Below are 17,318 nucleotides of genomic sequence, written 5' to 3' on the forward strand. Positions count from 1 at the left end.
ATATTTTGTCGATACCAGGGTGTCTTACCTTTGCCAGAGGTATGTGGGTATAAATCTTCAGGTGATAGCTTATTCAAATTAATGATTATTTTGTCTGACTGAGGTAAAATATCAGTTTCAGGGATTGCAACAGTGTAAAAGATGAAACTGAGTTATTTACCTTTGGTGGTGCTGAGCTTAAATAGTAGGTTATTTTCTAACTCTTTCATTTTGCGTTTATTCGCAGTGACTTCCTCGATCAGTTGCACACGCTCTGCTTCCAGCTCCTAAAAGATTGAACTTAAAACGATTAGTCCATAACTGATTCTATGCATCCATAACTGATTCTAGAAATGATCAAAAAGGAATGTAAAGAATTTGTATTAACTAGAAAACAATCAATTTGAGTTCCATTACGAGTAGGGAAAAAACTATTTCCAGAGGAGTGAAGAACCAGAGGACTCTGATTTATAACCACTGGCAAAAGAGCACAAAGCATCATAATCAAACATTTGAGCAGTGGGTGGTTACAAAGTCTGATGGATGATTGAGGATGGTTCAATCATGACTTTTAAGGGATATGCACCTGAAAGGTTAAGAAAATGCTGAGCTGTGGAGAAAGGGAGGGTAAGTGGGATTAGCAAAATTGCATGAAGTGCCAAAATTGAAGAAGTGACCAAAAAGATGAAGGCAGAGCAGTAAATGTTCTCTACATGGACTTTAGCAAGGCATTCCGCAAGGTTAATAAGGTTAGATCATATGGGATTCTGAGGGACATAGCCAATTGGATACAAAATTGGCTTGAAGGTAGGAGACAGTGGGTGGTGCTTGATGGTTGTTGTTTAGACTGGAGGCCTGTGATTAGTGGTGTGCCGCAAGGATCGGTACTAGGTCCACCATTGTTTGTTATTTATATAAATGATTTGGCTGAGAATATAAGAGGCATGGTTAGTAAGCATGTGGATGACACCATAATTGGTGATGTATTGGGCAGTGAAGAAGGTTATTTAAAAGTATAACTGGATCTTGACCAACTGGGCCAGTGGGCTGCTGAATGACAGCTGGAGTTTAATTCACATAAGTACAAGGTTAACGACTTACACAGTTATTAAACATATAAACATTGAAGATAGGAGCAGGAAGTAGCCATTCAGCCTTTCAAGCCTGCTCCACCGTTCATCACCATAATGGCTGATCATCCAACTCAATAGCCTGATCCTGCTTTCTCCCTGTAACCTTTGATCCTATTCATCCCAAATGCTATATCTAGCCGCCTCTTGAATCCATTCACTGTTTTGGCATTGTATGGTAATGAAATCTACAGGCTCACCACTTTTTGGGTGAAGAAATGTCTCCTCATCTCCATCCTAAATGGTCCACCCTGAATCCTCAGACTGTGACCTCTGGTTTTGAACACATTCACCATCGAGAACACCTTCCTAGCATCTACCCCGTCTAGTCCTGTTAGAATTTTATAAGTGTCTATGAGATCCCCTCCCCTCAATCATCTGAACTCCAGCAAAAACAATCCTAACCTAGTCAATCTCTGCTCATACGTCAGTCCCACCATCCCTGGAATCAGCCTGGTAAACCTTCAATGCACTCCCTTGAGAGCAAGAGAATCCTTCCTCAGAAAAGGAGACCAAAACTGCAGACAATATTCTAGGAGTGGCCTCACCAAGGCCCTGTATAACTGCAATAAAACATCCCTGCACCTGTACTTGAAACCTCTCACAATTAAGGCCAACAAGCCATTTGCCTTCTTTACTGCCTGCTGAATCTGCATGGCAGAATCTAGGCATCCTTCAGCGACTGGTGCTGAAGGATGCCTAGGTCCCACTGTACACTCCCCTCTCCCAATTTATACCCATTCAGATAATAATCTGTCTCCTTGTTTTTGCTTCCAAAGTGAACAAGCTCGCATTTGTCCAAATTGTACTGTATCTGTCATTGATTTACCCAACCACCCCAACCTGTTCAGATCATGCTGAAAGATCTCTGCATCCTTGTCACAGTTCACCCTCCCACTCAACTTGGTATTATCTGCAAACTTTGAGATGTTGCATTTTGTTCCCTCATCCAAATCATTAATATATATTGTGAATAGCTGGGGTCTAAGCACCGATCCCTGTGGCACCCCACTAGTTACTGCCTGCCAATTTGAAAAGTTATTGGTAGGGCCCTGGGGAATGAACAAAGAGACCTAGGAGTGCAGGTACATTGTTCCTTGAAAGTGGTATCACAGGTAGACAAGGTGGTGAAGAAGGCACACTTGCCTTCATCGGTCAGAGCATTGAATAGAAGAGTTGGGAGGTCATGTTACAGCTGTACAAGACATTGGTAATGCTACGTTTGGCATACTGCACTCAATTCTAGTCACCCTGCTATTGGAAGAATGTTATTAAACTGGAAAGGGTGCAAAAAATATTTACAAGCATGTTACTCACACTGCAGAGTTTGAATTAGGGGGATAGGCAGGATATGGATGTAGCTTTGCTCACTGAGCTGGAAGGTTCATTTTCAGACACTTCGTCACCATACTAAGTAGCATTATCAGTGAGCCTCCTGAAGAAGCACAGGTAGCATGGCCCACTTTCTATTTATGTGTTTAGGTTTCCTTGGGTTGGTGATGTCATTTCCTATGGTCATATCATTTCCTATGGTGACGTCATTTCCGGTTCTTATTCTCAGGTAGTGGTAAATGGGATCCAAGTCATGATGAAGGGCTTTGGCCCGAAATGTCGATTTTACTGCTCCTCAGATGCTGCCTGAACTGCTGTACTCTTCCAGCACCACTAATCCAGAATCCAAGTCAATGTGTTTGTTGATAGAGTTCCAATTGGAATGCCATTCTTCTAGGAATTCTTTGGCTTGTCCTAAGATGGATGTGTTGTCCCAGTCAAAGTGGTGTCCTTCCTCATCTGTGTGTAAGGATACTAGTGAGAGTGGGCCATGTTTGTTTGTGGCTAATTGATGTTCATGTATCCTGGTGGTTAGTTTCAGCCTGAGGACTGACCTTATTAGGGTTTATAAAATCATGAGGGGCGTAGATAAAGTGAACAGCCAAAGTCTTTCCCCAAGGTAGGGGAGTCCAAAGCTAGAGGGCAAAGGTATAAGATGAGAGAGGAAAGATTTAAAAGGGTCCTTTGGGGTAACATTTCACACAGACAATGGTATGTATATAGAACAAGCTGCCTGAGGAAGTGCTAGAGGTGCGTACAACTTTAAAATTTAAAAGACATTTGGGCAGGGACATGGATATGAAAGGGTTAGAGGGATATGGGCCTACTGCAGCCAAATAGGATGAGTTCAGTTCAATAAATCTGGTCAGCATGGAGCTAAAGGGTCTGTTTCTGTATTGTATGCCTCTATAATTGTAATTATTTGAATCAATGATAGTCATAGAAATCTTGAACACAACTGTCAAGGTCATTCAGCCTCTGATCTTCAGGTAAGCGTCCTCCAAGGCGGCCTTTGAGATTCATAACAATGCAAACTCCCCGAGCAGAAACTGATAGTCAAGTTCTATGCCCATGAAGACAGCCTCAATCATGATCTTGGGTTCATGTCGCACTACACATAACTCGACCATATTATTCTGTATTTGTAAAATCTTCCTTACTATTCTGCTATGACAACATCACCTTGATAACTTGTTATGATCGCTATACCTGAGTTGGTTTGTACAGTTTTGGATTATTTGTTACTTTGATTAGACTCTTGGCATGTGATTAATATACTGATCACGTTATTCCAGCCATTTGATTTGTCTCCAACACCATTATATTTGCAATTTTTTTGTAATTATCTCTCTGCCTCATTTAATTGGAGCATAGGTCATCCCTTCATTTGTTATTCAGCTATTGACATTTTATTCACACTGTCTGTCTCTGTTGATCACTGCAGTGACTTATTATTCAGCCTATTGACATTCTACTCACACCATTCGTATGATGTTTTGATCTCTCTGCTGATAAATTCTGTGCCTGTGTGCTTCTGTTCACTTCACCTGATGAAGGAGCAGTGCTCCAAAAGCTTGTGATTTGAAATGAACTTGTTGGACTATAACTGGTGTCATGTGACTTCTGACCTAATCCAGAAAGTAAATCCGTGTCTGTAGGTGCTAGAGAATGGAGGTTGATGTTTCAAGTTCTCTCATAATAAATCAGGTAAAAAACTGGATTTTGGGAACTCATGAGTTGATCTGAAGTTTACATCAGTGTGAGTTTAGTTTGCAATTTGTTTTAAGTATTTTGAGGAGAAATATGAGCTGGAGAAAATCACATTTTGTTATTAAAAGGAAACAACACTGGGTGAGAGGGTAAGCTGTGAGGATGCAAAGATACTTCAGTGTGACTTAGACAAGTTGAGTGATTCAGCCAATGGATATAAAGTTTAATGTGTATATATGTGAAACTATCCACTTTGACTGCAAAAAGAAGAAGGCAGGTTATTACCTGGATGGTGATAGATTGGGAAAGTGGGAGGTGCAACAAGGCCTGAATGTCTTTGCTCTTGTCCTTCTGGGGAGACAATGGTCAACTGGTATTATCATTGGACTGTTAATCCAGACTTCCAGGTGATGTTCTGGAGACCTGGGTTTGAATCCCACCACTGCACATAGTGGAATCTGAATTCACTCAATCTGAAAAGTCTGGAATTGAGAGTGTAATCCATGAATCCATATCCAACTGGTTAACTTATGTTTTTTAGGGAAGGAAACTGCCAGCGTTACCTGGTTTGGCCTACCTGGTTTTGACTTTAGGCCTATGGCAATATTTGTGACTCTTAGTTCTCCTCAGGAATGGGCAATAAATGCTGACTCAACAGGTGACATCCTCATCCCATCAATGAATTAAAAGAATACACCAATCGCTGAAGTTAAGCATGCAGATGCAGCAGGCGGTGAAGTTGGTCTTCATAGTGAGATGATTTGAGTACAAGAGCGGGGATGTCTTGCTGCAAGTCTACAGGGCCTTGGGACTACAGAGTTCTGTAATTTAACTTTTCTTTTCTGAGGAAGAATGGCAGGCTAGTTGGTCTGTACAATGAATATTTACCAGACTGATTCCTGTAATGGGAGGATGAATGTATAGGAAATGATTGGATTCATTAGAGTTTAGAAAAATTAAGGGTACTCTCACAGATACATAAAATTCTAATACGTCCAGACAGGATAAACCCAGGGATGATGTTTCTGATGACTGGGGAGTATAGAATCAGTGGTCACAGCCTAAGGATATGGAATAGGTCAATTAGGACTGATGTGAAGGTGCTGATGGCAGACTGGTGAAAGGTCACAAAATATCAGGTTATAGTCCAACACAGGTTTATTTGAAATCACAAGGTGTTGGAGCGCTGCCCCTTTGTCATGTGAAGTGACTTCACCTGATGAAGGAGCAGAGCTCCAAAAGCTTGTAATTTCAAAAAATCGGTTAGACTATAACCTGGTGTCAGGTAATCCAAGATGGAGGATGAGAAAAATTTGAAGCTGCAAGAGTTGCTCCTTTTTGAGGTATTTTAGGTATTGGAGGTGATTTCCTCAAATTCCAAGAGCAGCAATTGCTGTTTTATATGCTGTTGCATTGTTTTGGAACTTTAGAGGAAAATAAGTCAAAATAACAGCACTTTCAAAAGAGAGAAGGACAGGCAATAGGCAGTGAAGGAGAGGGAGAGCGATAGAGAGAAAGAACTGCACACTGCTAACTGACACAGCAGTGAATCTGTGCAGTTACTGCCTTTGCTATTTGATTCATGTGTCTCTAGACATCAGAGGGTTGTAGGTAAACAGTGAAATTAACAACTGATCTTGGTGGAACCTATGTGGGAGAGCTCATAGCACAGGAATAGATAAGTGCATAATTTTTAAGTGTAGCCTTGCTGTAAATCTACAATAGTGTGTAGAGTGGGTTCTTTCTTGATTATATGTTTTATTGAGATCTGTCTCTTGATTAAACTTTAAAAGTATAAGCCATAATTATTAAGTTAGCCTGGAGCAGTATTTTTTAGAGCAAAAAGAGTTATGTTTTCTGGGTCTGTAGATTGTGAAGGAGCAAAAATGGCCCTTAGCAGAGTGATATGCTCTTTTTGTCTGATGTGGGGGTTTAGGGAGAGTTCACATATTACTGAGGATTATATCAGCAATAAATGTCTTTGGTTGTGAATCCTATCATATCGAATGAATTGATTGGAGCAACAGTTGGAAGCAATGAGGAATTTACAACAGCAAGGGGGTGTGATGGATGACAGTTATAGGAAAGGAGAAAAACTGAAAATATAGTCACTTACTTGGGTTAACTCCAAGAAAGGTAGAGAGGTAGGCAGGTAGTGCAAGAGTCATCTTTGGCTATCCACATTTCAAACAAGTATGCTGTTTTGGAAAACTAAGGTGTCATAGACTCTCAAGGGATGTAGCATGGACAGTCAAGTTTCTGGTATCAAGACAGACTCTAATGTAATGGGGGTATGTCAGACTCCAAACAATCGAAGGGCTTTTCCTACTCCTCGGATGCTGCCTGACCGGCTGTGCTTTTCCAGCACCACTCTAATCTAGACTCTGATTTCCAGCATCTGCAGTCCTCAGTTTTGCCTAGTCAGAGACACAGACGGACATTTCTGTGGACAGCAGTGCAACATCTGGTGCCAGGATCAAGGGTATCTCAGAGGCAGTGCAGAATGTTCTCAAAGGGGAGGGGGCCCAACAGAAGGTCATTGTAGATATTGGAACCAATAACATAGGAAGGGAAAAGGTGAGATTCTGAAGGGAGAATATACAGAGTTAGGCAGGAATTTAAAAAGGTTTGCGAGGGTAGTAATATCTTGGATTACTCCTGGTGCTACGAGCTAGTGAGGGTAGGAATAGGAAGATAGAGCAGATGAATGTGTGGCTGAGCAGCTGGTGTATGGGAGAAGGATTCACATTTTTGGATCATTGGAATCTTTTCTAGAGGTGACCTGTAGAAGAAGGACCTGAATTGGAAGGGGACTAATATACTGGCAGGGGGATTTGCTAGAGCTGCTTGGGAGGATTTAGACTAGTAAGGTGGGAGAGGTGGGACCCAGGGGGATAGTGAGGAAAGAGATCAATCTGACACTAGCACAATTGAGAAAAGAAGTGAGTCAAACAGTCAGAACAGGCAGGAACAAAGCAGAGAACAAGGTATGACTGATAAATTAAACTGCTTTTATGTCAATGCAAGAGGCCAAACAGGGAAGGCAGATGTACTCAAGGCATGGCTAGGAACATGGGACTGGGATATCATAGCAATTACAGAAACATGGCTCAGGGATGGACAGGGCTGACAGCTTAATATTCCGGGATACAAATGCTACAGGAAGGACAGAGAGGGGGGCAAGAGAGGAGGTGGTGTAGTGCTTTTGACAAGCTTTATTACAGCTTTATTAGAGAGGATATTCCTGGGATTATATCCAGAAGTTATTTGGGTGGTACCAAGAAATAAGAAAGGGATAATCACTTTATTTGGATTGTATTATAGACGCTCAAATAGTCAGAGGGAAATTGAGAAACAAATTTGTTAGGAGATTTCTGTTATCTGTAAGAATTATAGGGGGTTAGAGTAGGGGATTTTAACTTTCCAAACATAGCCTGGGACTGTCATAGTGTTAAGGCTTTAGATGGAGAGGAATTTGTTGAGTGTGTACAAGAACAGTTTCTGATTCAGTATGTGGATGTACCTACTAGAGAAGGTGCAAAACTTGGCCTACTCTTGGGAAACAAAAGCAGGGCAGGAAACTGAGGTGTCAGTGGAAGAGCATTTTAATGCCTGCGACCATAATTCTATTAGTTTTAAAATAGTGATGGAAAAGGATAGACCAGATCTAAGTTGAACTTCTAAATTGGAGTAAGGCTAATTTTGACAATATTAGGCAAGAACTTTCAAAAGCTGATTGGGGCCAGATGTTCTCAGGTCAAGGGACAACTGGAAAATGGGAATCCTTCAGAAATGAGATGGTCCAGAGAAAGTATATTCCTTTTAGGGTGAACAGAAAGGCTGATAGGTGTAGGAAATGTTGGATGACTTAAGAAATTGAAGGTTTGGTTAAGAAAAAGAAGGAAGCATATGTCAGGTATAAACAGGAGAGATCGAGTGAATCCTTAGAAGATATAAAGGCAGTAGGAGTATACTTAAGAGGGAAATCAGGAGGGCAAAAGGGGGACATGAGATAGCTTTGGCAAATAGAATTAAGGAGAATTCAAATGGCTTACAAATACATTAAGGACAAAAAGGGTAACTAGGGAGAGAATAGGGGCCCTCAAAGATCAGCAAGGCAGCCTTTGTGTGGAGCCACTGGAGATGGGGGAGATACTAAATGAGTATTTTACATCAGTGTTTTACTGTGGAGAAGGACATGACAGATATAGAATGTAGGGAAATAGATGGTGACATCTTGAAAAATATCCATATTACAGAGGAGATGGTGCTAGATGTCTTGAAATGTGGATAAATCCTCAGGACATGATCAGGTGTACCCTAGAACTCCATGGGAAGCTCGGGAAGTGATTGCTGGACCCCTTTCTGAGATATTTGTATCATCGATCGTCACAGGGAAGGTGCCAGAAGACTGGAGGTTGGCTAACGTGGTGCCACTATTGAAGAAGGGTGGTAAGGACAAGGCAGGGAACTACAGACCAGTGAGCCTGAAGTCGGTGGTGGGAAAGTTGTTGGAGGGAATCCTGAGGGACAGGATTTGCACATATTTGGAAAGGAAAGGACTGATTAGAGATGGTCAACATGGCTTTGTGCATGGGAAATCATGTCTCATGAACTTAAGTTTATTGCAGCAGATAACACCAAATTTGGAGGCGTAGTGGGCAGTGAAGAAGATTATCTCAGAGTGCAATGGGACCGTGATTAGATGGGCCAATTGGCTGAGGAGTGGCAGGTGGAGTTTAATTTAGATAAATGTGAGGTGCTGATTTTGGTAAGGCACATCAAGACAGGACTTACACACTTAATGCTAGGGTCCTGAGGAGTGTTGAGAGTGTGGTGTTTGAAAAGCACAGCCAGACAGGCAACATCCTAGGAGCAGGAGAATTGACATTTCGGGCATAAGCCCTTCATCAGGAATCAGGGCTTATGCCCAAAATGTCAATTCTCCTGCTCCTACGATGCTGCCTGACTGGATGTGCTTTTCCAGAACCACACTCTTGACTCTGATCTCCAGTATCTGCAGTCCCCATTTTCTCCTGAGGAGTGTTGCTGAACAAACAGACCATGGGTGAAAGTTCAAGGTTCCATGATAGTGGAGTCAGGCATTTGGTACACTTACTTTTATTGGTCAATGCATTGAGTAAAGGAATTGGGATGTCATGTCGTGGCTTTATAGGACATTGTTAGGCCATGTTTTGAATACTGCATTCAATTCTAGTTTCCTTGCTATAAAAAGATGGTGTTAAACTTGAAAGGGATCAGAAAAGATTTAGATTACTTACAGTGTGGAAACAGGCCCTTCAGCCCAACAAGTCCACACCAACCCGCTGAAGCCTAACCAACACATTTTTGGATTGTGGGAGGAAACCCACACAGACACGGGGAGAATATGCAAACTCCACACAGAGAGTCGCCTGAGGCTGGAATTGAAGCCGGGTCTCTGGCGCTGTGAGGCAGCAATGCTAACCACTGTGCCACCATGCTGCCTACCTTTACAAAGACGTTGCTCAGGTTGGAGGATTGAGCTACAGGGAGAGGCTAACTAGGCTGGGGCTATTTTCCCTCGAACATCAGAGGCTGACAGGTGACCTGAAACAGGAGTTTAAATTCATTAGAGACAGGGATAGGGTGAATAGACAAGGTTTTTTTTCCAGGCTAGGGGAGTTCAAAACTAGAAGTAATAGCTTTAATGTGAGAGTGGAAAGATTTAAAAGGGACCACTGCTAGAGCTGCCAGAGGAAGTGGTGGAGGCTGGAGCAATTTAAAAGACATCTGGACAAGTATATGAATAGGAAAGGTTTAGGGGGATGTGGAACAAATGTTGGCAAATGGGACTAGATTGATTTGGGATATCTGGTCAGCATGGATGAGTTGGACCGAAGGATCAGTTTCCATACTGTGCATCTCTATGACTCTATGATAATGTGTTCCTGATATTTATAGTTCTGCACCACTTAAATTAGAGTAATAGGGACAGGAGGAACATGAATACAAAATTGGCTATATGATAATAGTAATGATTAATAGATATTTTTGGGCTACAGAAGGATTTGTATTGGAATTCACTGGGAGTCAGTACTGAAACCTGAGCATTTCCTGATCAATATTCATGATACAGACTTTGGTATATAGGAAAACATTTCAAAACTTGTAGATGATACAAAAATTTGGAAGTACAGTAAACTAAGGGGGGGGAGGCATTAAAAAAGTTCGAAAGGTTGTTGATAAAGTGGAGCAGTGGACAGATGAAGTTGAATATGAAGAAGTGTGATGAAATATATTTCAGTGAAAGAACATGGCAAGTCAGTGCAAAAGGAGTATTGTTGAAAATGGTGTGCAGAAAGACCAAAATATATAGGTGGATAAATTATTATTGATTAAAGAAAACAAAACAAAGAACAATACAGCACAGGAACAGGCCCTTCGGCTCTCCAAGCCTGTGCTGCCACATTTTGCCCTTCCATACTAAAACTGGCTTCACTTACGGATTCGTATCCCTCTAGTCCCTTCCTATTTATGTATTCATCCAGGTGTTTCTTGAATGCTGCTATTGTGTCTGGTTCCACCACTTCCCCTGGCAGCGTGTTACAGGCACTGACCACCCTTTGTGTGAAAAACTTGCCTTACTCATTTCTTTTAAACTTCCTCCCATGCACCTTAAACCTGTGTCCCCTAGCCATTGACCCCTCCACCCTGGGAAAAAGCCTCATACTTCCCACTCTGTCCATGCCATTCACAATCTTATAAACTTCTGTCAGGTTGCCCCTCAACCTCCTGCTTTCCAGTGAAAACAAACCCAGTCTATCTTACTTCACAGCTAAAATCCTCAATACCAGGCAACAGCCTGTAAACCTTTTCTGTACCGACTTCAAAGCATCCACATCCTTCTGGTAGTGTGGTGACCAGAATTGTATGCAATATTCCAAGTGTGGCCTAACTGAAGTTCTTTAAAGCTGCAGTAGAACCTGCCTATCCTTATTCTCAATGCCAATTCCAATGAAGGCAAGCATGCCATAGCCTTTTTTACTACGTTATCTACCTGTGTTGCCACCTTCAGTGATCTGTGGACTTCCACATCCAGATCTCTCTGCATATCAATATTCCTAAGGTTCTCGCATTCAATGTATAATTTCCACCTGTACTTGATCTTTCAAAACACATCACTTCACATTTTTCCACATTAAACTCCATCTGCCATTTTTTCTGCTCATGCTTGTAACTGATCTATATCCTGCTGTATCCTCTGACAATCCGCCTTACTGTCTGCAACTCCACCAATCTTTGTATCATCTGAAAACTTACTGATTAGACCAGCTAAATTTTCCTGCATTTATGTAGATCACAAACAGCAGAGGGCCCAGCACTGATCCCTGTGGACCAGCATTAATGACAACTCTTCATTCTGAAAGGTATCCTTCCTCCATTACCCTCTGTCTTCTATGACTAGGCCAGTTCTGCACCCATCTTACCAGCTCACCCTGATACCATGTGGCTTCACCTTCTGTACCAGTCTGTCATGAGGGACCTTTCAAGGTTTTACTAAAATCTATGTAGAGAACATCAACCACTTTTCCTCATCAATCAGCTTCATCACCTCCTCAAAGAAACAGATCAAGTTAGTGAGACATGACCTCCCATGTACAATACCATGCTGGTTATCGCTAATCAGTTCATTTGCTTCTAAGTGCTTATAGGTCTTGTTCCTGAGAATCTTTTCCAATAATTTCCCTACCACTAATGTGAGGCTCACATGGCCTGTAATTTCCAGGTTTATTCCCTGTTACAGTTAAACGATGGGACAACATTAGCTATTCTGCAGTCCTCTGGGAACTCAACTTTGGCCCAAGAAGATACAAAGATGTCTGTCAATGCTCCAGCAATTTGTTCTCTTGCCTCCCTCAACATTCTGTGATAGATCACATCTGGAACTGGGGACATATCTACCATAATAATTTTTAAGATGCACAACTCCTCCTCCTTTTTAATAGCAACATGGCTTAGAAATGCAAAGGTAGCTGCAGAGAGCTTTTCTTAAAGCATTACAGTATCTTCAGCTTTATTAAGATGGTAATTGACCACAACAGCAAGGTGGCAATGCTGAGTCTTGTGTAAGAGACTGTAATTATGGATACAGTTCTGGGTGCCACACTTCAAGAAGCATGTGACCATATTAGAGAGGATTCCCAGGGAACCATTCAGAAAACCTTAGAAAACTGAGAAAATTCAAGTATAAAGATAGATTGGAAATGTTGAAATTGTTTTTCTTGGAAAGGATAAGGCCAGGAGGAGAATTGACAAAAATGTTCAAAATCAAGAGTTGTCTGCATGAAATGAATACGGAGTAACTACTCCCACTCGTAAAATAATCAAGAACAAGAGGGCAGAGATTTGAAGCAATTCTCAAAAGAAACAAATAAGACCATAAGACATAGGGGCAGAAATTAGCCCATCGAGTCTGCTCTGCCATTTAGTGATGGCTGATAAGTTTCTCAACCCCATTTTCCCGTTTTCTTCCCATAACCCTTTACCCCCTTGATATTCAAGAACCCATCTATCTCCGTCTTAAATATACCCAATGCCCTGGCCTCCACAGCCTTCTGTGGTAATGAATTCCATAGATTCACCAATTTCTGGCTGAAGAAATTTCTCCCTATCTCCATTCTAAAGGGTCTTCCCTTTACTCTAAGTCTATGCCCTTGGGCCCTAGTCTCTCCTACCAATGGAAACATATTCCCAACATCTACTGTGTCCAGGCCATTCAGTATTCTGTACATTTCAATGAGATCCCCCTCATCCTTCTAAACTCCAATGAGTAGACACCCAGAGTCCTCAAACATTCTTCATCTGTTAAGTTAAAAATCACACAACAGCAGGTTATAGTCCAACAGGTTTATTTGGAAGCACTAGCTTTCAGAGCGCTGCTCCTTCATCAGAGGGTTGTGGAAGGAAGAAGCAACACTCTGAAAGCTAGTGCTTCCAAATAAACCTGGTGTTGTGAGATTTTTAACTTTGCCCACCCTGGCATCTCCAAATCATCTGTTAAGCTTTTCATTCCTGAGACCATTCTTGTGAATCTCCTCTGAACATGCTCCTGGGCCAGTATATCCTTCCTCAGATACGGGGCCCAAAACTGCGCACAATTCTCCAACTGTGGTCTGACCAGAGCCTTATAGAGCCTCAGAAGTGCAGAAGTACTCAACAGTACATCAGAAGTACATCTGGAAATGTGGTGGAGGCAGGTTCAATTGAGGAGTCAAGAGGCCATTAAATGATTATTTGAATAGAAACATTGTGCAAGGTTGCAGGAAAAAGGCTGGGGAATGACACTAGGTTGAAATATTAATTTGGACTGCAGGTATTGACACAATTAGCTGAATAGCCTCCTTCTATACTGTCACAGTTCTGTGATTCTGAGATTCTGTGATTACATGATACTCCGCAATCCCCGAATCAATCAGTCTCCTTTGGACCCTTTGCATGTGGGACTGAGAAATGCCCTGACTTTACCTGTTTCTCAGTAAGGATCACACGTCCAAGCAACTGGTTCTCAAGACCTTTAATGGTTACGGTGAAGTCAATGATGGATGTCTTGGCACTAATTTCTGGAGTGTAGGCTGGGTTTGGAAGTTTTGTAGTAATGTAGAACATGAAACCAGCCATGACATCAGTTTCTTTATCACCCACTTTCACCTATAAAATCAAAAGAAAAACATTTTATAGATAGTAATACTGACATTATGTATTTTATTCCCTCTCTTCTCATGGTGTAAGGTCCTTTGTTATCCGCCCTGGACCATGAAATGGAATAATATGGGGCAGCACGGTGGCTCAGTGGTTAGCACTGCTGCCTCACAGCACAAGGGACCGGGTTTGATCCCTGCCTCGGGCAACTGTCTGTGTGGAGTTTGCACATTCACCCCATGTCTGCGTGGGTTTCCTTCGGGTTCTCCGGTTTTCTCCCACAATCCAAAGATGTGCAGGTTAGTTGAATTGGCCATGCTAAATTGCCTCATAAGTAGGTTAGGTGTATTAGTCTGGGGTAAATGTAGGGGAATGGGTCTGGGTGGGTTACTCTTTGGAGGGTCAGTGTGGACTTATTGGGCTGAAGGGCCTGTTTCCACACTGTAGGGATTTTTTGTCTAAAACATCAGTTCCCTTTTGAACATGTGGCTTATTGCATTCATAACTTGAAGAAGGAAATGCTCTGAATTTTACTGGGGCTGAGATTGCAGAGATTAATTAGGAAGTTAATTATAATGTGGAGGGTCAGCCTGTTATTTTCTGTTTAACAATTCATAAAACTGGGAAGTCATGCAAAGATAAAGCAGCAACTAATGGAACAGTTTTCTGTTTGTTAGCTCTCAAACAAACCCTGGTGTTAAAACAGATCTCTGGGAATAATTGGAAACTGGTGGCTGTCCTATCCTTGGATTTCAAGTAGGCTTTTGATAAGGTTTCCAATCTATAAAATTCTAACCGCACAAGATAGGATGTTCCTGATGTTGGGGAGTCAGAACTAAGACTCACAGTCTAAGGATACAAGGTAAACCAATTAGGACTGAGATGGAGAAAAGTATCTTCACTCAGAAAGTGCTGAGCATGTGGATTCATTACCACAGAAAGCAGTTAAGGTCTAATCATTGTATAATTTCAAGAAGGAGATGGATACAGCACCTGAGGCTACAGAAATCAAAGGACAAGGGAGGAAAAGCAGGAACAGACTAATGAATTATATGATCAGCTATGATCATAATGAATGGTGGAGCAGGCTTGAAGGGCCGAATGGCCTACTTTTGTTCCTATTTTCTATTTTTATGAATGATATGTGCCACTTGTTAGCCTGAAGCTGGATATTGTCCGGATCTTGTTGCATTTGGACATGGCCTACTTCAGTATCTGAAGAATCATGAGTGGTGCTGAACATTGCAGTCATCAGTGAACATCCTCACTTCTGACCTTATTATTGAGGGAAAGTCCAATGAATTGATTTGTATTGCGTAATGAGAAAATCAAACTGTAAGAAGTTGGATGTGAATGCCTGCAATAATGCAGATGGTAATGACAGACCTTTATTAAATCAGCTCACCTTGAATGTGGTCCCAGATTTGATGAAATTTTTCTCCAGCACATTGTCCAATGCAGGATCTAATTCTTCCTGCACATCTTCCAATAGCAGAGGACGTCCAAGTGAAAGAGCATCCTCCAGGTGATTCCGGAAATACTTGTGATTGAGCGATGTTACCTTTATAACAAAAGTAATTTGTGTTTGTAGCTCAAACTCCACTCCCCCCGTGCTTTAAATGCACTGACTGCAATGTTGTTACATCTCTACAATCTGTCATGCAGCTAGTAACATATTTAAGCATGCTTATGTCTTTTAAGGCAGCTAGCCATATCTTTTTAGACATATCTGAAAATTACCTTGAGTAGGTGTGGCATCAGTGAGACAGTCTATTGATAGCTGCTCATTTCTCAGATGAGAAAAATGCACAAACAGTTAAAAATTACTACCAGGGTCTTAAAAAATATATCAGAGATATTTTAAAATATTAATAAAGATTATCAAGTTACTAGCCAGAATAATAATTTAACTTTACTTTCAGAAATTAACATCTAACATTTCAGTATATGACTTAATCCATTAAGTTTCTGAATTTTCATCAATATGCAGCTTTAGAGTTTGGAAATACATTTCCCTAGATTTCCATAATTATTAATGCATTATGGTAACTAGGTGAGCTGGCACTCACATAGCTAAGTCATATCAACAAAGCCAAGGTTTAATCCAAGGTTTGTGCTCAGTTAGTTGAACCACATACTCAAAGGATAAAGAGGTATTAAAATTAGACTCCATTCTCCAGATCATGAAGAGAAAGCCCCATTCTTTACTATCATCCAGAAAATTCCTATGAAACTGTTCATGTGTAGATACTGAGTGGGGAGAGAATTGAGCTCCCCAGTCTATTGACTTGCTGACATTCAATGTTGTGATTTATTTGTGAATAGTGACCACTTGAATAATTCATAGATTCATAGAGATGTACAGCATGGAAAAGACCCTTCAATCCAATCCTTCCATGCCGACCAGATATCTCAACCCAATCTAGTCCCACTTGCCAGCACTCGGCCCATACCCCTCCAAACCCTTCCTATTCATATACCCAACCAAATGCCTCTTAAATGTTGCAATTGTATCAGCCTCCACCACATCCTCTGGCAGCTCATTCCATACACACACCACCTTCTGCGTGAAAAAGTTGCCCCTTAGGTGTCTTTTATATCTTTCCCCTCTCACCCTAAACCTATGCCCTCTAGTTCTGGACTCCCCGACCCCAGGAAAAGTCCTTTGTCTATTATTCCTATCCATGCCCCTCATAATTTTGTAAACCTCTATAAGGTCATCCCTCAGCCTCCGACGCTCCAGGGAAAACGGCCTTAGCCTGTTCAGCCTCTCCCTATAGCTCAAATCCTCCAACCCTGGCAACATCCTTGTAAACCTTTTCTGAACCCTTTCAAGTTTCACAGCATCTTTCCGATAGGAAGGAGACCAGAATTGCACACAATATTCCAACAGTGGCCTAATCAATGTCCTGTACAGCCGCAACATGACCTCCCGACTCCTATACTCAATACTCTGACCAATAAAGGAAAGCATATCAAACGCCTTCTTCACTATCCTACCTACCTGCAACTATGGAATCAAAATCTTCAGCAAAGAAGGAGAGAAAAATGGAGAAAGAAAATAATGTGGCATTGATTTGTGGTAGTCAATTATTTTATGTTCATGATCAGTATACTGCTCAGATACTGAATATATGTTGAAAAAAATCTGTCCTTTCCTACCTGCAGTTCATTATGTTTCTCCTTCTTTTTGATCCAGGTTTTACCCTGTGTTTGAGGGTCAATGAGAAGTGGATACCTGGTTGCTTTGGTAACAATGATGCCATTCTGAACTGACAGGTCATCACTTGGTAATCCTTGTAGGTTCCACTCACCAATCTGAGAGGTTAGAATTGCATAGAATTAAAAAGAACATTCTTTGAAATAATTCTAGCCACCAATACTGATTATTCAATGATTACTGAGGACCATGCCAAAATTAATTTGGAAGAGATTGTATTCGACACTGCAATGTAGTTAATGGTAGCAAACAGCCCAGTGATTACA

General features: G+C 41.4%; 1 protein-coding gene across 1 annotated transcript in view; it reads right to left on the bottom strand.

The window, feature by feature from the left end:
* The window catches only part of LOC122540182 (dynein axonemal heavy chain 8-like), a 1,370,012-nt gene that overhangs the window by 166,924 nt on the left and 1,185,770 nt on the right, over positions 1-17,318 (bottom strand). The window contains exons 74-77 of the mRNA XM_087976825.1: positions 16,995-17,150; positions 15,238-15,393; positions 13,659-13,841; positions 161-266 (exon numbers count right to left, since the gene is read on the bottom strand). Of these exons, the coding sequence (XP_087832951.1) occupies positions 161-266; positions 13,659-13,841; positions 15,238-15,393; positions 16,995-17,150 (601 nt within the window). The remainder of the gene's footprint in view (positions 1-160; positions 267-13,658; positions 13,842-15,237; positions 15,394-16,994; positions 17,151-17,318) is intronic.

This window comes from Chiloscyllium plagiosum, unplaced genomic scaffold, assembly GCF_037043375.1.
Source record: "Chiloscyllium plagiosum isolate Xiang-an unplaced genomic scaffold, Cpla_swu_hap1 HiC_scaffold_3, whole genome shotgun sequence".
Taxonomy (NCBI): domain Eukaryota; kingdom Metazoa; phylum Chordata; class Chondrichthyes; order Orectolobiformes; family Hemiscylliidae; genus Chiloscyllium; species Chiloscyllium plagiosum.